Below are 24,148 nucleotides of genomic sequence, written 5' to 3' on the forward strand. Positions count from 1 at the left end.
GTATACATAATACTGCTGCCAACAACTGCCAAATCTGCATTCTTGCTACACAACTGGCAGTGACTCTTGTTGAAAGAAAGAAATTTTAAAATAGCTGTGCCTCAAATAATCAGTCCATCCACTACACTGGAATTAAGTGAGAAGAAAAACTCGAAAGAGAGAAAACATTCTGTAATTTAGATATTAAGCTTTTGAAAAAGAAGTCACCAACATCAAAAGAAAATACAATGAAAACCTTAAAATGTTTTCAAATAAATGATAATGAAACCATCAGTGTCAAAATTATAAGATAGTTAAAGATGTAGACAGGCAAAAATGTCGCCTTATTGTAAATATGCTAGGAAAAAAAAGACTGAACTATTAGTAATGTATTTATCCATTTCAAGAAGCTAGGGGAAAATGCTAAATTTCAAATTAACTAAAAGAAAGTAAATATCAGGTAACATAAGAGAAGAATTCAATATAATAAAATGATCTGATAAGATAGGAAAATCAACCAAGCAAACAGTTATTTTGAAAGACTGAAAGAAATCATAAATATTAGCAAAGCTCTCAAGAAAAGCATCATGGCGCTACACAAATGCACAGGAAAATGACTATAAATCCTTTATACTGAAAAAACATAAGAATAGTATACAGCACACAATTATATAGCAGTGTATTTGTATTTGTAGAGGGAATGGATAAATGTTTCAAACAGCCTGGCTTACTAAACTTACGTAGAAATGGCACCAACCTTTGTATTAGTTGTTTTCTATTGCTGTGAGAATGTATGATCAAGGCAACTAAGAGAAGAAAGTGTGTTTTGGGTTTACAGATCCAGAGGGTTAGAGTCTATTGATGATCAAGCAGATGTGGTAGAAAGCTGGTGGATGGAGAAGTAGCTGAGAGCTCATATCTTGAACTGCAAACAGGATGCCAACCCACAACTAGAAATGCATTTGATTCTGAGACACCAAAGCCCCTTTCCAATGGGCTTCTTCTACATTTCTTCCACATGCTTCTTCCAGCAAGACCACACCTGCAAAGACCACCCCAAACAGGTCTACTAATTAGACATCAAGTATTCAAAGTCTCTAGAATATTAAGACATCTCATCTAAACAAAACACACATCTTTTCTTCTTAAATAGCCACCAATATGCTTAGGTCTCTTCATCAGTGAGACCAGTTGACTGTGCATTTTCTCTGTGGATAAATTTTTTAATTCAAATGACAGACATCTGTAATTTCTGTAACAGCTATGATCATGTGTGGTGCTGTTTTCGTTTTTGTTTTTTTTGAAGGAATGTGAAAAGCTGTGGGACTCCGGCTTAGAAAAGCTGTTGAATGCTATAAATGGAACTGATAGAGCCATCCTGGTAGGACCTTGGAAGAAAACAATGCTGAGAACTATGTGGGCTGCTGAGCCCTGGTTCAAGAGGTTTCAAAGATGAATGATGTTAGCAACTGGACTGGAGACCATTTCTTCTTGTGATATTTTGTACTTTCTGTCCTTGTCCTACGAACCTGCCTAAGGCTAAATTTTAGAGTAGTGAACCAGTTTCTTTTCAGAGGAAATTTCAAGAAAGCCTAATATTGACTTCGTGGTAGGGTTGTCAGTAATCACTCTTTTGCAGGCCCACAATAACAGAAATACAAAATAAATAGTTTGGATGGGGAAAGGTCACTTGCACTTATGATGTAATTGTCAAGGTTTATCCCCATAAAGAGGCTATAATAGTTAAGGAGATTAGTAACATTAAGAAATGACCAAATTTGCATTGAGATAATGGGAAGGGCAAAGACCTTTTAGGATAAGACCCCACTCAGCAAAACTTCCAACTTATGAAAGAGAAATTCCTAACGAATTTTTTGTTCCTAGAAAGACATCACCTATAAAAGCTTCTGCAAATGTCCTCCAGTAGCCAAGAGACTGCCCCGGGCTGGCACCTGCAGTTGGTAGGGCCATCAACACAATGCTGGCTTTATAGCCACGAATGATACATGATTAAAGATGCCATGGACTCATCCCCTGTGACCTCAGAGAGCTAGCAAGGCCAGGCATGTGGCAGAAGTTTCTCAAAGGAGAGAGAGAAAGGCCCTGAGAGGCCACTGGGTGAAGCTGTGAAAATGAAGCCTGAGCTCTTTTGAAGACCCAAATTGTTAGAAGTGCCAGAGTCATGAGATATCTTCCAAGGAGAGCAGCAGACCAGCAGCAGAGCCAGCTTGAGGAAAAGCAGGAAGACCCAAGCACTGAAGCTAGAGAGGCAGAGCCATCTAAGTCCTTTGACCCCGGGCATGGAGCTACAGGATTTGGAGTTTGCTCTGCTGAGGGCTTATCTTGTTTGGGTGCAGTGTTTCTCACTATACTCCACTCCTATCTCATAGAATGGTACTGTATATTCCATCCCATTGCACGTTGCAAGTATGTAATTTACTTTTGATTTTACAGAGGGTTACAATTAAACATTGCTTTGAGTCCTAGAAGACTTTTTGGACTTTCAATGGGAGTATGAAAGACTACTGAGACTTTTGATGTTGTACTCAATGCAGTTTGCACCATGATATGGCCACAAGAATATGGGGGCCAGGGAGCAAATGCGGTGGTTTCCAGTGACATGCCACTTATAACCCTGGGAACTGGAATATTCGGTTCCTAGTTGGTAGAATATTTGGCTTAGTAGATGTAACACTGTAGGAGGAAGTGCGTCACGGGGGATGAGTTTTGCAGTTGCAAAAGCCATTTGCACTTCTAGTGCTGGACTATCGTCATTTCTTGTTTGCAGTTCTGAAAGTGAGCCCTCAAATGCTTCTTCAGCCACCGGACACTTCAGATCCACCGTCAGGGATTCTGGCCCCCTGCAACTATAAGCCCATAATTAAATTTTTCTTCTGTAAGTTGCCTTGGCCACAGTGACTTACCACAGCAATAAAAAAAAAAGTAACTAATACAAGGGGTGATGAGCTAGGCAGAGTATGGAGACATATCAGTCACAAATTATCTCTATCTCCTGGTGGCTATTTGGGTAGCAAACCTTCATCAACTTTTCACTAAATCTTAACATTTCTGATTTCCTTATGGTAAAGATATTGTATATTTTTATTCATATCTGCATGCATATATGAAATACATGTTTTATTAAAAACACATATTCAGAGAAAATAAAACCTCAGAACTCAAGTATATACTGTTATCAGATTAAACAGACAATGTCAAAATGTCTTAATTAAAAAAGGAATAGAAAAACATACATGTAAATGGTAAAAAAAAAATATAGTAAAACCAATGATATAAAGTGTTTAGATAAAGGACCACACAGTAATTAATAAGGTTAATTCTCTATTAAAAGCTAATAATCTAAAGGACATAACAAAATATAATGCACTGGATGTGATGGTGCACACCTGTAATTCAGCAGTCAGGGAGGCAAAGGCAGGAGGATCTCTGTGAGTTCAAGGCCCAGTGAGTGAGTCTAGAAAAGCCAGGGCTACACAGAGAAACCCTATCTCTGAAACACACACACATATATATGTGTATGTGTGTGTGTGTGTGTGTGTGTGTGTATATATATATATATATATATATATATATATATATACACTTTACATTATATATCTTATAATGCAAAACTTATAAAAGCGCTTCAGTGACAAAGTGACACTTTTCACGTCCTATCTATGTAAGTTTGAATTAAAGTAGATCAAACAAAATATTTTTCATATGACACAAAATGTGTGCTATCATAAACATCTCAGCAATTGAACCATTTCTGAGCTTACTCTAATTTCTTGTTTAGCATCTCTATACTTTGTCCATTGCAAGTAGCCCAACACGCTTTCAGTACAGAAGGCCAGAAAGTGTTATTTCCTGAACAGCAAGTAGATGTACAGCAGGATGTGAGACAGTTGCCTGCATATCATCAGCTATTCCTTAGACTCATCCTTTTGATAAGGCAGAGGCACTGTTAGTTCCATTTCTCGTGTGGCCCAACAGAGGAGCACAGAAAGGGAGAATCAGAAGACTGTGAAAGATCTAACAGATATATGGCCAGAAAGTAGGAGGATGGACCCCTAATGGCTCCTGAGCCTTTAGTCTGCTCTTCCTGGTCGTTTTTACATTTTATAGGCAGGGTAACATAAAATCATGTTACGGATTAAAATCACTTATGAATTGAAGCACATACATTCCGTCTTACAACTATCTCATGTATCTATATTGATGAAAGGGAATCACACCTACCGATAAATATATATTGTGGCTATATTTCCTGTATATAATGATATAAAACTGCATGTCCCAGATGTGTGTGTGAGTACGGTAAGACATAGTAAGTAGAAGTACAAGTTCTAAGACTAAAATGAGGAAGCACACAAGACTCCAATAAAAGGATGAAATAAAGATGCTTTGTGTATGGAAGTCATCAGACAGCTGTGAAAAAAATTGCCCTCATTTGGTTGATTTTGGTCTATTTTGGGATGTCCTATTCAGACTTCCCATAATAACATTGGTATGATTTAAACTGTTAACAGATTTTTCCCACAGCTTTTTTAAAAGCAACTTGTTTTCTTATGTTCTATTGTTCCCACTTTTTAAAGAACTAATCTAATTTAAACAGTGACACCATGAAGTTTTTCCCCAACAGGCAGTTAACTTTGCTGCAATGGGGTATATATCTCCAAATATTTAGTTTTTCACGATGATACTAGACTTGAGTCTGTGTCTACAATTAAATAAGCAAGCTAATATGTTAACGCTTGTTTAAATAGCATTGCAGCAGAATATGTCAGTCTTTCCTGGCCCCATATTTGCGCCTCATTTTTTAACATTTGGGGAAAAAAATGCCAAGCCACAACAAAGCAAAGACAAATAAACAAGTAAATATAGCATGTGGTTCCTGACTTCATTATAAAAAAGAGTTACAATAGTTGGAGCCTTTCTCAAACAATGCTATAAATATGACAGAGTCACATGGATGGTGAAACAGCGGCAGACATTTGGAATAGGTTTGTAAAGAAGATTGGTAAGAGCATTTATTTCATGCTTCCTGTGAACTGAGTATTCATCTCCTACTCCCCTAGGTGAAGTACTCAGAATTGCAAATGCCACAAAACTTCATAAGGATGGAGCCATCATTCGTGGCCTTTTAAAGAAAGATGTTAGGGGTTTCAACTCTTCCTTCTGCCAAACAAAGTATTTATTTCTACCTTCTCCATTTTCTCTGATCCATGTTTTACAGAATTCAGGGTAGAAGTCCTTCACTTCCTTCCTCACCTATATCTCTAAGTATTTCATTTTACACTGTTTATGTAATTACGGAAAGTAATTTCTTTTGGGATAGTTTGTTGACAATGTAGAGTGACGTGATTTTACTGAATTTTCTTTTTTACTAGTTCTAACTGCTTTGACGGATTCTTTAGGTGTTCAGTATAAAGAGTCTGATCAGAGCGGTCTTTTCTGAAACTGATACTACAGCCAAGGACCACTCATGGAGATGTCCTGGAACCCCTGCACAGAGGTAGCCCATGACAGTTCAGGGTCCAAGTGAGTTCCATAGTAATGGGGACAAGGACTGTCTCTGACAGAAACTGATTAGACTGCTCTTTGATCACCTTCCCCTGAGGGAGGAGCAGCCTTACCAAGTCACAGAGGAAGACAATCAGTGACTCCTGATGAGACCTGATAGACTAGGATCAGAGAGAAGGGGAGGAGGACCTCCCCTATCAGTGGACTAGAGGAGGGGCACAGTTGGGAAAGAGGGAGGGAGGGTGGTGTTGGGAGGGGAGAAGGGAGGAAGGTACAGGGGAGCTACAAAGTGAATAAACTGTAATTAATAAAAATAAAATAATTTTAAAAAGAATCTCAAGGATGCATAAAGGTAATACAAACATTAGCAATTACAGAATCTGTTTTGTAGGCACAAGATTGTTTTTTTTATATATATTTGATATTTAGTAAACCTGTTTACAGAAAAAAAGAACATGTAATTTGTAAACTGAGAAAATTGACATGTTCTCTAATTTGGATGTTGTATTTATTTTTCTTGCCTAACTACTCTGGCTAAGATTTCTAGTAGCACACTGAAGAGAAATAGCACCAGTGGGCACTTTTGGCTTGCTACTAGTTTTTCATGAAATTCCTTCATCTGCTCTCTATTGGGTACAGTGCTGCTGGCTACCGTTGTGTCATATCTGACATTTAGAATATGGGAGAGTATTAAGAAATAACTTAACATAAAAAATAACCAAGTTTAAAAACACTTATTTGAATGTTTATTATTGTGTGTATGTACAGGGAGGATGAGCATATGTGTACAAATGCTCACTGAGGCCAGAAGCAGGTATTAGTGTCTTAAACTACAGTAACAAGCAGATGCTGGGAATCCAACTCCAGTCCTTTGCAAGAGCACAATGAACTCCTGACCACCGAGCCATTTTTTCACACACACACCCCAAATAATGAACTTTTTAAAGACACACAAACAAAAAATTCTGCCACAAAGCTAATCAGCTTTCTCCCTAGGAAAAGTCAAGGGCAGAGATGAATGAGGTAACCAGATTACAAATAACAACATGAGATCAGAAATCATGACGTAGGCCTGTGGCATCTTGAAACGGAATAGAAGAGAATGTTTTGGACATTCCGTTAATCTTTTCAGTGTTCATTATCATATTCTAACTTGCTGTATGATTTTGTTCATAATCCTGCTGTTGGGCTTTTGTGTACACTTCAGCAGAACAGTTCAGTTTCGACTTGAGTTTATGCCGATTCTACATCCTAATAATAGCCACAGATGCCAGATGGAATGTAGTGGTTATACTGCTATAATCATTATTTCATATTCTTGCCACAATGTAATATTTATTCTGCTAATCTCAGTGGTGAAGCACAGTGTGATTAAATCATTTGCTCAAGATAGGCTGCGAGTAAATAGAGCTGGGAAATGTTACCATCCCTTAGTAAAAAATGTCTGAAAACAATCTGTTTATAAAATAGAAGCTACTTTGTTCTAAATAAATTGTGTTTTTTTGTTTTGTTTTGTTTTGTTTTGTTTTGTTTTTTTTGCTTGTGCTTATCTCAAATGCTAAAACATTAAAGAATCTTCTAAGCGTAATTGGTAAGGATCTGGCCAAGTCACTCCAATGAGTTTATCATAGTAATTTATTAAAAGCACTTCAAAGAAGAGTCAAGAATATGTAAATGTTTACATAGAATTTGCCAAGATTTGTACACATCACAATAAAAAGAAATAATCAGACCTCTCACTGACTCAATGAAAGTTAGTGATATTTGTCTGTTCCTTATAACATCATTGATTTGACTCTCAATCAACAATAGCTGGTTTGATGCTGAGTAACTAGGTACCCCCTTTGGATATATGTAAAGACAGAGTTCTGTCTTGGTAGAGGCATAATGGTACATGTTATATAATGAGAGATCTAATCAGCAGTCTTTCCATAGCACAGACATTAGTGATATTCTTCTGGCAGAAGTCAGGAGAACAATAGGTGGTCGCTCCTTGACCCTGCATTATGTATCGAAATATAGTTAAAACAGTAACTCTCATGAAATCTATAGGCCTGGGTCTTCAGAGCCATATTAGGACATAATGGCATAGTTCTAATTTTGCATTCAAACTTTTCAGGTTTGAAACATAGCACTGCCTGGTGGAAACTTTGTAAAGACCTAAGCCTTTACTTTCCTAAGCCTCCATGCTCTTCAGCTATTGAATGGGAGCTTTTAATGTTGTGTCCAATGACTGAAGTTCTCCACACAAAGCCAAAGTCACACAATGGTGCTGTTTTTCTAGGGAGATATAAGATTAATAATTTGGGAAAATGAATGTCTCAGAGTTTTAACCCTTCAAGAACTATTAAATAGGAGTAGTAACACCATCCGCCTGGAGGGACTGTAATGAGAAGCAAGGGAGATAGTAAAGAATGCCCACATTTCCTTGGTTATCCCTGCATTCAAAGGCACCTTCCCACAGCTCTGTCCGTAGCTGAATAAGTACCAGAACACTCTCCAAATTTCATTATTCCACAGACCAAGGACACATGAAAGTGTGAAACCCTTTCTTGGTCTAAGGCATTCTATTATAAAACCTAAGTACAGAACATGCTTAACCTTTTTACATCATTAGTTAACTGAGTCAACTAGAACCTCAGGTCAAGTAGAAATGGCCACTTACTTCTTGATGTGGATTATATGCATTTCACTTCTTTTAAAAGCATGTGATAAGCTAATCTTTAGGAAGTAGGAAGAAATAACGTAAACGTGATCATGGGCGAGCACTCCACTATCAGCCCATTTGAGCCCACAGCCTCTGATTCTACTCGATCAATGCAGACTTCAGAGTTGGTTTAACATTTACTATGAGATAACTTTTTTCACTAGTTATGAAGACATAATTATAGAAGACCCTTCAGAATACCAGCTCACTTTAAGGTTGTTGTATTCCATGGGAGGAGGGATGAACACAGAAAACAATTCCTGCCTCTAAAAACATCATGTGGTCGTATGGGAATCAAAATACATGAGACACAATTAGGAAACACATACCTGCCTTCAGTGGAAAAACAAAACAAAACGAAACAAAACGACATGACTTTCAGGTGAGCTCTGACTTGTTAAACTAAGGATGGACTAGTTGACTATTAAGGATTAGATTAAAACCTGGGATTGTACCATGTGACTGTAAATTAGAGGGAAAATGATGTTGTATTTGATAACAGATAAGTGATATTGTTGAGCTCAAAGGAAAGTTTAAGTAATCTGTACACATGATATTAATAATTGACTTTCTTGATCCATGTGCAATTTAAAAGAATAAGTGGAGAGTAAATGAGAACAACAAACCTTCTCTATCTATTGATTCCCTATCACCAGCAATGACCTGAGTCAATGGACTGCGGTCTCACTCTTGATAGGAAAGGCTATTTTTAATGATCATATGGATGCTGGATCAATAAAGAACCAAGCTGTCTTTACCCAGAAAAAAAAGAAAGCCCAATTTGAGCGAGAGATCCTCTGGAAACTCTTCCACAGATTATCTAACCTAGAGAATAATCATACTATAAGGATGGCATTTGCCACTCCTTGGTCAGACAGTGCTCTGAGATTTCTTAGGAACTAAGAACTAACTCAAGGTTGACACCCTTCTATTGGGTAGAAACAAACCCAGGCTGGCAGATTAAACAGCAGCAGCATTAAGACCCTGATGCTACCCAATTGTTCAGGTTCCGAGGAGTCTCTGGAGGTATAAAGGAGAATCATCTGTGACACATGATAGCTTCCTCACTCCCAGACGAGCTATTTGTAGCTTAGGATTGTATGCATTCATTACCAAGATGGATCAAAATCCTAGAGAAGAAATGCTTCATGTGGATACATATAGATGTCTTTTTTTAAAATTTTATTACAGATCCATATATGAGCATAAATAAGTTAAGAATAAGGATGAGCTCTGTTCTCCATTTTTAATTGGATTACTTGGTTTGCTGCTTTTGGCTTCTTTAGTTCTTTATATATACTGGATATTAGCCCTCTGTCAGATAAAGGGTTGGTGAAGATTCTTTCCCAATCTGTAGGCAGTCGTTTTGTTTTGATGACAGTGTCCTTTGCTTTACAGAAGCTTTTCAGTTTCATGAGGTCCCATTTATTGATTGTTGCTCTTAGAGCCTGTGCTGTTAATGTTCTGTTCAGGAAGGTATCTCCTGTACAAATGAGTTCTAGGGTCTTCCCCACTTTTTCTTCTAACTGTTTTAATGTGTTTGGTTTTATGTTGAGGTCTTTGATCCACTTGGACTTTACTTTTATGCAGGGTGATAAGTATGGATCTATTTGCATTTTTCTACATGTAGACATCCACTTAGACCAGTACCATTTGTTGAAGATGTTATCTTTTTTCCATTGTATGGTTTTGGCATCTTTGTCAAAGATCAGGTGTCCATAAGTTTGTGGGTTTATTTCTGGGTCTTCTATTTGGTTCCATTGATCCACCATTCTGTTTCTATGCCAGTACTATGCAGTTTTTATTACTGTTGCTTTATAGTACATTGTGAAATTTGCAGGTAAATGGTGGGAACTGGAAAGGATCATCCTGAGTGAGCTGTCCCAGAAGCAGAAAACACACATGGTATATACTCACTCATATAGACATATAATATAGGATAAACCTACTAAAATATGTACATCTAAATAAACTAATCCAGAGAGAAGACCCTGACTAAAATGTTCAATCCCATCCTGAAAGGCAAAGAGGATGGTCATCAGAAGAAGAAGAAAACAGGAAACAACCTAGAAACCTGCCACAGAGGGCCTCTGAAAGGCTCTGCCCTGCAGACTATCAAAGCAGACACTGAGACTTATGGCCAACTGTTGGACAGAGTGCATGGAATCTTATGTAAGAAGTGGGAAATAGTAAGATCTGGAGAGGACAGGAACTCCACAAGGAGAGCAACAGAACCAAAAAATCTGAACACAGAGGTCTTTCCTGAGACTCATACTCCCACCAAGCACCATGCATGGAGCTAACCTAGAACCCCTGCACAGATGTAGCCCATGGCTACATCAGTGTCCAAGTGGGTTCCATAGTAATGGGAACAGGGACTGTCTCTGACATAAAGTGATTGGCCTGCTCTTTGATCACCTCCCCCTGAGGGGAGAACAGCCTTACCAGGCCACAGAGGAAGACAAGAAAGCCACTCCTGATCCTAACAGACTAGGATCAGAAGGAAGAAAAAGAAACCCTCCCCTACCAGTGGACTTGGGGAGGGGCATGCGTGGAGAAGGGGGAGGAAGGGAGGGATTGGGAGGGGAGGAAAGAGGGAACTAGAGGGGGGATACAAAGTAAATAAAGTGTAATTAAAAATAAAATTTTTTAAAAAATTTAAAAAAGATCAGGGATGGAGATACCTCCAGAAGATATTTTATTGTACAGGATTATTTTAGCAATTCTGGGTTTCTTGTTATTCCATATGAAGTTGAGAATTTTTCTTTCCAGGTCTGTAAAGAATTGTGTTGGTAATTTGATGGGGATTGCATTGAATATGTAGATTGCTTTTGGTAAGATGGACATTTTTACTATGTTAATCCTGCCAAGCCATGGGCATGGGAGATCTTTCATCTTCTGATATCTTCTTCCAATTCTTTCTTCAGAGACTTGAAATTTTTTTCATACAAGTCTTTGACTTGCTTGGTTAGGGTTACACCAAGATACTTTATGTCATTTGTAGCTATTGTGAAGGGTGTTATTTCCCTAATTTCTTTCTCAGCCCTTCTATCGTTTGTATACAGGAGGGCTATTGATTTTTTTTTTTTTAGTTAATCTTGTATCTGGCCACTTCGTTGAAGGTGTTTATCAGCTGTAGGAGTTCCCTGGTAGAATTTTTGGGGTCACTCCGGTATACTATCATACCTTCTGCAACTAGTGATAATTTGAGTTCTTCCTTTCCAATTTGTATCCCCTTGATCTCCTTCAACTCTGTTATTGCTCTAGCAAGGACTTCTAGGCAGAGAACACTTAAAGAAATGCTCAATATCATTAGCCATTAGGGAAATAAAAATCAAAACGACCCTGAGATTTCACCTTACACCCATAAGAATGGCCAAGATGAAAAACTCAAGTGACAACACATGCTGGAGAGGTTGTGGAGAAAGGGGAACCCTCCTTCACTGCTGGTGAGAATGTAAACTTGTACAACCACTCTGGAAATCAATCTGGCGCTTTATTAGACAACTAGGAATAACACTTCCTCAAGATCCAGCCATACCACTCCTAGGCATATATCAAAAAGAGGCTCAAGTACACAATAAAGATATTTGCTCAGCCATGTAGCAGCTTTGTAGTAGCTTTATTTGTAATAGCCAGAAGCTGGAAACAACCCAGATGTCCCTCAACTGAAGAATGGATGCAGAAACTGTACATCTACACAATGGAATATTACTCAACAATGAAAAATAAGGAAACCGTGAAATTTGCAGGTAAATGGTGGGAACTGGAAAGGATCCTCCTGAGTGAGCTGTCCCAGAAGCAGAAAACCACACATGGTATATACTCACTCATATAGACATATAATATAGGATAAACCTACTAAAATATTTACATCTAAAGAAACTAATCCAGAGAGAAGACCCTGACTAAAATGTTCAATCCCATCCCGAAAGGCAAAGAGGATAGTCATCAGAAACAGAAGAAGAAAACAGGAAACAACCTAGAAACCTGCCACAGAGGGCCTCTGAAAGGCTCTGCCCTGCAGACTATCAAAGCAGACACTGAGACTTATGGCCAACTGTTGGGCAGAGTGCATGGAATCTTACGTAAGAAGTGGGAAATAGTAAGATCTGGAGAGGACAAGAACTCCACAAGGAGAGCAAAAGAACCAGAAAATTTGAACACAGGGGTCTTCCCAGAGACTCATACTCCCACCAAGTACCATGCATGGAGATAACCTAGAATGCCTGCACAGATGTAGCCCATGGCAGTTTAGTGTCCAAGTGGGTTCCATAGTAATGGGAACAGGGACTGCCTCTGACATAATCTGATTGGCCTGCTCTTTGATCACCTCCCCCTGAGCGGGGAGCAGCCTTACCAGGCCACAGAAGATGACAGTACAGCCACTCCTGATGAGATCTGATAGACTAAGATCAGAAGGAAGGAAAGGAGGACCTCCCCTATCAGTGGACTTGGGAAGGGGAATGCGTGAAGAAAGGGGAGGGAAGGTGGGGTTGGGGGGGAGGAGGGAGGGGTTTATGGGGGATACAAAGTGAATATAGTGTAATTAATAAAAATTAAAAAAAGAATGAGGATGAGTCTTATTTATTAAACTCAGCCTGATATGAAAATCAGATAATAAAGATAAGAATGTTAAGAACAGAAGGCATGCAGGTTTAGGCAACACAAACTCTGACTTCTGACATAAATTTTAGGTATTTAGTGGTCCATGTTTAATTTGAGAATCAACTGTCAAAGCTTGCTCAACTTTCCTGTATGAAAAACAATGAAATACTCAAGAGCCTTGATATCCAAGAGCCTTATAAGTGCCACACTATCAGCAGAGTGGCATCAAAGTCATATTTTATAAGTTTCAAACTACATTGTTGTATTTTCTTCACATAAAACTGTATTGATCCACATTTTCAGTGCTCCCAAGTATTTAACACTCAGCTTCTACTTTATTTTTCAACCACCCATATGGATCCAATTGGCTTGTGCTTGAGAAATAACTGCCAAACATCAATAAATGACTGTCTTTGAAATAGACAGGACCCTTTGTCACAATATCAAGGAAATAATAGTGATAAGATAGCTTGTCCCTTCATCTGAAAATTGCTAACTAGACAAATAACAGATGCAAGGTATAATTTCAAAAATGGAAAGTGACGAGAGGTATCCTACCTGCTGTAAATCCAGAGTAATTGTCACATAATGGTATTCGACTCCGTTCTTGATACTGGGACTCTGCCACCAAGTGTTCTTGCCATCAATAGCATTCGTGATTGGATGTCTTTCTGTGGAATTGGCAGCAGCATGAGGAGGAGGAGAAAAGAGCAAATAATGAGTTTATAGTGGTCTTGTCAAAAAAAAAAAAGTAAAGCAAAGATGAAGACATGTAAGAAGCCTGTGGATAACAAGCAGTAAAAAGAGTAATTACTATCTTCAAACCATCAAAACATCTGTGGTTTCATAGTTCTACACAATACACAAGAAATAGTTCCAAGTCTAGGCTGCAGAACTACTGATTGTTGGCCAGCAGCTAAAACGGGCAGCCTTAAATATACCACCAGAAATTGGAGCAAAGAAATAGTACAGAAATTCAATGAATATGCTGGTCATTTGATAAAGAAAAGCTCTCTTGTTAGAAAGAAGCTCTAATATTGCTTGTTTACAAATTTTCTTTATTGCAGAGATTTGGGCAATTTAGTTTATACGTGGCTCAATATAAAATAATACCATTTTCTGCCTATGTGATTTTTGTTTGTAACAAGTCTTTTAACTTGTCACATTTCCACCATGATTTGAAATTATATAGGTAGATTGCCCAAATCTCCTATCTAGTATTTGCTTGGCCATATATCACTAATTCCAGAAGAGGAATCTAATCAATGTTGGCAAGCCAGAAAACTGGCAGATGAAACTCTAGTGTGTCAACCAAACTCAGGCTTTCCCTCACAAACCGAATCCAGACAGAGTTGAAGAAAACCAATTGTGGGATTCAAAGAGAGACTGGAGACAAGAAGGATGTGTGACCGACACCTCCGACCATGACTGTGTTTCATTACAGTTCTCTTCTTTCCTCCAAGCCCGAAGCTCTGAGGTTCCTATGTCTTCGAATTCAGCTATACCCCCACATCTCACAGTCATGTTACATTCTGGGTTGTGCTGGAACCTTTTCTCAGATGTCATAGGTTCTGGGTCTTTTCTCCTCATCTAAATGTGCATAGACCACACCTGCCTAAAGATGACAAAATGGTGACTGTTGGCGTTCCTGCTTCTGTTCTCAGGGCTAGGGTAGAAAGATGTCTAAGTCCCTCAGATTTCATGTGGATGCCAGGAAATCTGCACCTTGAAATTTGTGTTGTGAGATTCTCTGCTGCCTTGCTATCCTTCCATTACTTTTGATAGAATTGTGTTTTACAGTGTCAGTCCTGGGAACCTGTACAACCTAAATGGCTCTAAATTGGCTGACAGACAAGCTGTGCCGAGACATGGATGCTCCTTCCAGTGGCAGCCCAGATTAAAGGAGATCCAAGAGAAAACCCTCATGTTTTTTGCCTCATTGTCTTCACATCTCACTAGCAAGTTTGTCTACTGTCCAGCTGCCTCTGTGGCTGTTGCTCTTATGTTTCTTTGCTGATATAGAATCCAGATTCTTCAAGCTTCCAACATGCACTAAAGATCAGTGGTTCTGCAGGAACACTCCACCCCTCCTCCAGGACTTCAGTACCAACTGGATTCTCAGCTTCTTCCACGTGAAGGTGGCCATCGGTGGCCTATTTTGACCATACTGTGCAAGCCAACATAAGAAATATCCCTTTGACATATATTCATTTTTATGAGTGCTGTTCTAGATAGCCCTGACACAGTTTATGTCGCTGTGAGGATCAATCCTACCCTCTTAATTTGCCAACAGAATAACTGAGGCAGGATATGTGTTTTGTCTAATGATATGGGATGAAAGACCACAAGACTTGGGGTGCAACAAACAGATGTATAAAATGGTAGCTATTTCTTGGCTCCACCATTTAGTACTTAACTGGCCATAGACAAATGAGGTAAATTCCATTTTATCCCTAAAATAGAGATGGCAAAGCTCTACCCCTATTCTTCAGCATTTTCCATATTCTCAATTTACTGGAAAAGAGTAAACTCAGAAAAACCAATATGCATTTAAAAGATTTAGGGGCTGATACAGTAATTCTACCCTCCAAATTTTATGGGGAACAATAATCTTGAGTCTAAATTATGATTATCTGATATAACCATGAACTCAAGTCCATTTATAAATTAGTGGACATTGAGAAGCCTGCAATTATCTTCAAAACCAATTTAGCAAATTAAGGAAAATTCAGTCAAAATTATCCTTTACGCTTTTATGAAGGCCACAAAAGATGCTGTATTTATTGACCTTATGAGCCATTGGTCAGTGAAAACATTTGAGTGGCATGCCCATGAATTCTAACACTACGAAGAACATATTTGGGTAGTGCTGGAATAAATTACAAGCCTGTTCAGAATGTGTATTGTTATGAATCTTAAAATATATTGACTTAATAAAAATTAAAGATAAAACACTAACAAAACCATTATCTTCATGTGTAATAATCTGATAGGAGTGTGGGGTTGGGGAGGGAATGAGGGAGTGGGATACAGCTGGGACACAGAGTTAACAAAATGTAACTAAAAAGAAAAATAAAATAAAAAAAGAATACTCAGTAAAAAAAGAAAAAAAGAAAAACACTATCCAACTTAAAAAAAATTATCTTTAAAATAAAAATATAGTTTAGTCAGTAAAGTGTTTGTTTTGTGAGCATGATAATTCCCAGGTAGCAGAGTGTTGGATGTGTGTGTGATCTCAGGGCTGTGAAGGAAGTATCCCCACATCTCAGAGCCCAGTTACATTTTGGGTTGTTCTGGAACTTCTCCCAAGGGAATCCTTGGGGCTCCCTGGGCAGCCAACATAGCTTATTTGGCAAGCTCTGGGCAAATGATAGCCTCTGCCTCAAAATGAAAGGTAGACGTTGAACAGGGACCAATATTCAAGGTTATCCTTTGTCCTTTTCACATGCAACAGGATACACACACACACACACACACACATACCACATATCTGTGTACTCACATACATGCGCATGTACATGAAAGAATGTTTATTAGATTTTCCATGTTCAACTAGTGTAAATGTGTATGTTGATTTTATTTATTTAGACCTCCAGGTAATCTTCAACTAAACACATAAACTTAAAATCTGATGTATATATTTTAATCTGGATATGAAAATAAAGAACAGAATGGTAATACAGCATATTGCCACTGGTGAAACTTCAGTGGAACATCAGTGCTCCATGGACTTCACTTTGTACCAAGTCTTAGCATTTCAACAGTCCATGGTAAGGAGGCATCCTGTCTCATTAATGAAAAGAAAGCTGATGAATACATTTAATAATAAGTGCTAGTTGGATTATGTTGAAGCCAGGTACAATGTCACTTTATAAAAACAGCATATAACAGAAGCATAACTGAATCTGACCAAATGTCTCTGATAGTGTGAGTGGGTAGAAAAATACACTGGAAATCAGAGCAATACATGAAGTATTATTGGCATTTCCCCTACAAAAAAAAAAAAATTAAAAAAAACAAACATCCCCACATATTCTTGATCCTTATTGTTATCATTGTTGTTCTCATGTGTGGAAGCAAAGCACACATGCAAATGTGTCTCCAAACAGAATTCATGGGTTTTCAGTAATTGCCAGAGAAGCTGTTTAAATGGGGATTTTGATATCTACTACCTCAAGTCAAATTTATATGAGAATTAGCCAGGGAAAAGATGGGAATTCGTATCAACAATTAATCATAATTGCCACTTTAATAATTTTAAGTAATTTTCAAATACTGATTAATGGTTGGCAGAGTTCCCTTATTTAAAAAAGATAGAAACATTATTATCCTCAAAAAGAATGAATTATCCAAGTCAAAGCCGGAGCCAACTACATCTGAAAACTGGCTGGAGGATCATAAGGCAATCTTCACAAACTATTTGTGTTTTAATTAAGAAGCACAAAGTACTAACAGCCAGAGAGTTCACGTTTCATTTTCCTCACTTGGTGAGTAAAGGCAGGCCTTGCAGATTTATGCAGGGATGTCCCTGGATTTGTGGAAATTTATCATCTGTTACTACAACTTTTACTCAAGCATATTCACATAATTGATTGCCAAATTTCTATCCCTGTCAGAGTTTATTCTTTCTGAGATCCCTGTATCAAAATTGATTTTGAAATGTAATGAAGCTGCACACACTTAAAAGTAATGCAAAGTAAATCCAAGCTGTGACAAGTTTAAAAGGCTGTAAGTGAGTGAACGAAGAAATCCAGAACACTCCTTCTGCGCACCTTCCTTCCAAGAAAGAATCAGTTCTGGCTTTGATGTGAAAAAAAACTTGGGGTATCTGCATCCACATATAAGGATCTACCACTGAGATGCCAGAGACCCCAAACACAGATCCCTAAAGCAGATGGGTAGCAGGAATAGGCAATGACTCTGCAAGGAAGAGGAAGAGTCATTCATTTTTCCAATCAGAAGTCTCCACTCAGTTAAAGTTCCATCACATCCCGAAGTTTGCATCATTATTGCTGCTTCTAGGCTATTACTCACTTCGACCTTTCTCTGTTTTGTATAAAACATTTACATACTTAAGTGTATCTGTATATTGGATACTACTCAGACCATAACATACAGCACATTTAATTTCATATTTAACAGATAAGTTATACCACATAAACATAATGCTGTCAACACACATATCTTTCTAATGCTTTCTCTTTCCTACCCTAATCGAATCACACAAATACACATTACAACCACCCATGTCCATCATTTCCTTATCACCGTGTCCAGGATTCTAGGCTTTCATGTCTTGGTGAAGACTTTGAGCTACCAGTCCCTGAATAAATGCCAGTTTCTGTCCATCAGAACCCATTTCTATTCCCAGTGAACAAACCAGTTTCTATTTTGTGAAATAGTTTGACGATCATTTGTATTAGCTCTTCACTGAGGGTCTGATAGAATTCTGCACTGAAACCATCTGGCCCTGGGCTTTTTTTTTTTTTTTTAGAATTTTGATGACTGCTTCTGTTTCCTTAGGAAATATAGGATTATTTAATTTGTTTACCTGATCTTGATTGAACTTTGATAAGTGGAGTCTATCAAGAAAATTGTCCATTTCATTTAGATTTTCAAATTTTGTGGCAAATAGGCTTTTGAAGGAAGACCTAACTGTTCTTTGGATTTCCTAAATATTCTTTGTCATTACCTCTCCCTTTTCATTTCCAATTCTGTTGATTTGGATAGTCTTTTAGTTACTTTGGCTAAGGGTTTATCTATCTTGTGATTTTTCCAAAGAACCAGCTCTTGGTTTCATTGATTCTTTGAATTGTTCCCTTTGTTTCTAAATTACTGATTTCAGCCATGAATTTGATTATTTCCAGCTGTCTACTCCTCTTGGGTGTTCGGCTTTTTTTTTCCTCTAGGGCTTTCAGGTGTGCTGTTAAATTGGTTGTATGAAATGTCTCCAATCTCTTTATGAAGGCACTTAGTGCTGTGAACCGTTCTCTTAGCACTGATTGCATTGTGTCCTATAAGTTTGGGTATGTTGTGACTTCATTTTCATTGAATTTTAGGAAGTCCTTAATTTCTTTATTTCTTCCCTGACCCAGTTCTCATTGAGTAGAGAGTTTTTCAGTTTCCATGTGTGCATAGGCTTTTTGTTATTTTTGTTGTGGTTGAAGTCCAGCTTTAGACCGTGGTGTTCTGATAGGACACAAAGTATTATTTCAGTCTTCTTGTATCTGTTGAGGCTTGCTTTATGACCCACTATACGGTCAGTTTTGGAGAAGGTTCCATGAGGTGCTGAGAAGAAGGTATACTCTTTCGTGTTTGGGTGAAAAGTTCTACAAACATCTCTTAGGTCCATTTGTGTCATAACATCTATTATTTTTATTATTTCTCAGTTTAGTTTCTGTTTTATTGATCTGTCCTTTGGTGAGAATGGGTGTTGAAGTCTCCCACTATTAATGTATGGGAATCAATGTGCTGCTTAAGTTTCATTAATGTTTCTTTTACAAATGTGGGTACCCTTATATTTGGGGTATAGATGTTCAGAATTGAGATTTCATCTTGGTGGAATGTTCCTTTAATGAGTATGAAGTTTCCTTTCTCATCTCTTTTGGTAAATTTTGGTTGAAAGTCTATTTTATTATATATTAGAATGGCCACTCCAGCTTGCTTCTTGCTTGGAAAACCAGCTTGTAGCCCTTTACTCTCAGGTAATGTCTATCTTTGTGGCTGAGGTATGTTTCTTGTATGCAGCAGAATGTTGGTCTTGTTTTCACATCCATTTTGGTAGTCTATGTCTTTTTATTGGAGAGTTGAGTTCATTAATGTTGAGACAGATTAATGACCAGTGACTGTTAGTTCTTTTTTTTTTTTTTTTGTGATGTTGGTTGTGGTAGTGTGTTTGTGTGCTTGTCTACTTTTAGTTTTGCTGTAGTAAAGTTATTTATTTCCTGTGTTTTCCTGGGTGTAGTTAGCCTCCTTGGGTTGTATTTTTCCTTCTAGTATCTTCTGTAGGGATGGATTTGTGGATAAGTAATGTTTAAATTTGTTTTTGTTGTGGAATATCTTATTTTCTCCATTTATGGTGACTGAAAGTTTTCTAGGTATAGTAGTCTGGATTGGCATCTGTAGTCTTTTAGGGTTTGCAAGGCATCTGCCCAGACCCTTATAGCTTTTAAGGTCTTTCTGAAAAGTCAAGTGTGATTCTGATGGGTTTGCCAGTATATGTTACTTGGCCTTTTTCCCTTGCATCTTTTAATTTTTTTCTTTGTTCTATACATTTATGTATATTATTATGTAGTTGAAGGATTTTCTTTTCTGGTATAATCTATTTAGTGTTCTGTAGGCCTGTAGTATGTTTATAGGCATCTCCTTCTTACAACTGGGAAATTTTCTTCTATGATTTTGTTAAAATATTTTCTGGGCCTTGGAGCCTGGAGTCTTCTCTTTTCTCTATTCCTATTATTCTTAGGTTTCATATTTTTATGGTTTCCTTGATTTCTTGGATATTTTGTGTTAAATTTTTTAAGATTTAACATTTTCTTTGACAAATGCATCAACTTCTTCCATTGCATCTTCTATACATGAGATTCTTTCTTCCATCTTTTCTATTGTATTGGCTATGCTTACCCCTGTAGTTCCTATTTTCTTCTCTAAGTTCTCTCTTTCCAGATTGCCTCAGTTTGTGCTTCATTGTTTCCGTTTCCATCCTCAGGTCTTGAACCATTTTATTGATTTCCTTCACCTGATTGTTTGCTTTGCATTTTCCTGCATTTCTTTGAGTGATTTATTTATTTCCTTTCTACAGGCCTCTCTAAAAGCCTCAGTCTGTTTGACTGTATCTTCCTGTATTTCTCCATGGATTAATTTCCTTCATTTTCATCTTCATAAGCATAAATTTATGGTCATTTTCTTGGGTTTCAGTTTTGTTAATGTGCCTAGGGCTGATTGCCTTGGGCTAACTGGATTCTAGAGATGCCATATTTCTTTAGCTTTTGTTGATTATGCTGACCTTTAGCCATCTGGTTGTCTTTGACATTGGCTGATAGTTTTTGGTGCCCACTGGAATTCTGGGGGATGGGGTACATACAGGAAGAGCTCTGGCGGGAAGCTGAATGTTTCTACAGGGACTCTCCTCAGATTGGTGGGTACGGTCTCTAACTGGCAGGTGGATCTCAGGGGATTGCCCACATCCCTCTTCAAATATATGATACTGTGGAGTAACTGGACTCCTCAGGAGCCCAGGGGCTCTCCTCTCACAAGAAGTACCCTAGAGACAACTGCCACACCACTGGCTTTCTCTGAGGGTAATGGACTGCAGCTGCCCTGACACTGTGCTCAGATACTGTGCTTGCTGGGAACAGCCAACTTGGAGAATTATTGAGCCCAGTGGTTTGGTTGTTCTCTCTAGGGAGACAGATTGAGCTTTGGAGTGGCATCTGGGGCACTTCCCACAGCTCCCACATGTCAGATGCCCTGATGTTGGAGCTGTGTGCCCAGTACTCAGAAGGTATTCACTGGCTAGTAAGAGCAGATCAAAGGCTTGTGGCTATATCCTGAGACTATGTCCATGGAACCCAGGAACTTTTCTCAGGTTAACCTCTGGTAACCTGAGGTCTGACTGGCTTGTTTCCCTCATTAAGGTGTCTCCTCTCTCCTGGGAAACACAAATGCTTGTGTTTTGAAGCTCTCAGTTAGGGAAACACAGAAGCTTTTTTTTTTGGGGGGGGGGACCTACCAGTTAGGTCTCTTGGTGGCTTTGCAGTCTCTGCTGTTTTTCAGATAAGACACAGTGTGTGATTGGTGCCATCTTGGAATCGCCACAAGCCTTTTCTTACACTGAGAATGAATTTATGACCCTCTTCTCTCTCTTCAGGACCTCTGTATATTAACTCTTGGCTCACTAGTTGAAGGTGGGATCATATTTTACTCCCATTGGATTTCTGGGGTTTTTTTCTTGAAACTCAGTTGTCTCATGTGAATACTTTTTTTTTTATTTTGGACCCAAGTATGGGATATGGGAATAACCCCCCTTGGAAAGCAGCTCCCCACCTTCCATTCCCCCCACCCCCCGTGGAAAGGCACATGATGTTTGTCAGCTGTAAACTACCTATTGTGAGCTGGAAAACATGCTTGTGTGGACTCTGAGAAGAGATAAATAGAAACCCACACACAGTGAGACAGCATTTTTTGCATTGCTACCCTTTGCAAGGGTTCACATGGCTTTGCTGACTTTCACGGAGAGAAGTCCTCCAGAGAACTTGTTGAGCTTCTTTGTTGGGGTTTTGACACTTTGGCAGATTCATGCTATTTGGGTGGAGTCTTGTCCCTTTTGCTGAGTGGTACCACCTCTGTTGCTGTTGCTTGGTGTTTGCTGCTGCTGCTGTGGTTCGATGCTTCGCTATTTGACTGGACTATCAGTATCCTAACTACTGAGATTGGTATATCCTCCAAAGATCCCAAAGACCCTAATCAGCAGGAAGTAGCTAAAAGAGGTGTATAGACTCTTTCCCTACCGAAGGTTGAGGAGTTGGAAGGGAGGTAGAGACATTTAAGAACCTTAAATAAAGTAGGTGTTTAGAAAATCTAAGTCTGTAGGTATGATCTCAAGAACATACCTAGAAAACATGTAACCATTAAACAACCAAGTCCCACATGAATTACCAAAACCCCAGAGGACATTCTAGAGACAGCAATTCTAGTAAGTGCCCTCGAACTTCAACTAGTGAATTCCTCTCTGTTACTGAACTTGGTGTATGTATGCTAAAATGTTTATAGAGTGACCAGGAAAGGCCATAAAAAGCTCATGCTCACAAGCCCTTTGAACCTAGTGTAATTTGGTCTTTTTATCATTGAGTCTATTTCGGGGTCATACAAATACACATACAATACATACGGTATGGATGGCTGCTGTTTTGATTGCAGATTCGACACTGAGGGTTCCTCACAGGCTGCCCAGGGACATGTTCCACCAACTTGCAGTACATTTCAGGTCCTTTTTCCCCACATGTAGCATTGGTTGTAATTAGTGCATTAGAAGCAAGATTCAGGACAGCAGGAAATAAACCTGAAAAAGAGTGTCAAATAAAGGTATGTCATGACAATTTTTGCTAAATTTAAAGTTCAATTTCTTCAAGATATTTTTTCAGGGTATTAAACCAATCCAAAATTAAAATAATTAGTGACTGAACCCTTGACTTAAGTCAATATACTTCATCAACATTATGCTATTGAAAACATTTTTTTTTTTTTTTACTTTCTGGGTTTTAAGATGTCCTTCTAACATTTAGCCTCTAGTATTTAATTTAGTCATATCTTAAACAGGCATTTAAAAATAACCTTTATGTATCTGATATGATGGCTTTTTTCAATTAGAATCTTCTACATTCCATGTCAGCTATCTAATACCCAGTATTAATCTATAAACATATATAGTTTCTATACAACTGTGTGCCTATGTTTCTCATGGTCCTTTTATGCTCCAACTAGCAGTTAGTATAGACTGCTTCTACAACACCTTCATATGAAGACTGGAAGGAACAGACAGTGAATGGTAAAAAAATGTTAGAAAACTATCTGTTACCAATTTCTGTACCAACAAAACTTTAACATAGTCATAGTGGTTAATGACCATAGGGCAAAAATCACTGCTTTGGAGCTCATGGAAAAATTTGACTTATGTTGGTCCACTTCAGTGCAAAGCTGAGAGGTCTCCTAGTCCAGCTGAGAACCCAGTGAAGGGTCTTCACTTCTGGTTAGTTGATGCCAAATTCTGCTACCTACATGTCTACATGTCTGCAATCCGCATTCTCCTCTGAGTGACTGCACAGTGAAGTGAACCATCAAAAGCCCTCCTTTAAGTGACACTTTATCCCTGGGAAGACGTATTTGAGATAACAAGTAAGCAGACTTGGTTTGTACATTCTAACCACTCATTCTGTACATGTATCAGGTAAGTCTCTGTCAATTTGACTTTTGATAAAAAGTCCTTCTCAACTATGTCTTATCCATAATGTTTTGCTGAGACCCTTGGACTCAGTAGGTCATAAATGCTTCCTGCTTTAACTTCAAGCATTGACACATGGGGAAGACACAATTGAAACTCTTCATATCTCCAAGAGGGACAGATGACATATATGTTGGCTCATAAAAATCAGTCTGAACCAGATGCCTATGTTAATAGAAACCTTCTCTATTCATGTGAATCTACAGCGTGCCAGACACTATTCTGCCCATGTCTGCCATCACTCTAGTGCTTTTTATCTTTGTGGACTAATTTATATCATAAAGCAGCCATGTGATTTGCATGCTACTTTTCCTCTACTTTCCTGACAT

At 38.3% G+C, this 24,148-nt stretch overlaps 1 protein-coding gene across 1 annotated transcript in view; it reads right to left on the reverse strand.

Annotated features, from left to right (window-relative positions):
• Lama2 (laminin subunit alpha 2) overlaps nt 1-24,148 on the reverse strand; it is a 602,337-nt gene that overhangs the window by 440,233 nt on the left and 137,956 nt on the right. Inside the window, exons 2-3 of the mRNA XM_055599236.1 lie at nt 22,710-22,880; nt 13,379-13,491 (exon numbers count right to left, since the gene is read on the reverse strand). Of these exons, the coding sequence (XP_055455211.1) occupies nt 13,379-13,491; nt 22,710-22,880 (284 nt within the window). The remainder of the gene's footprint in view (nt 1-13,378; nt 13,492-22,709; nt 22,881-24,148) is intronic.

This window comes from Psammomys obesus, unplaced genomic scaffold (assembly GCF_907164565.1).
Source record: "Psammomys obesus unplaced genomic scaffold, mPsaObe1.curated_primary_1811, whole genome shotgun sequence".
Lineage (NCBI taxonomy): Eukaryota > Metazoa > Chordata > Mammalia > Rodentia > Muridae > Psammomys > Psammomys obesus.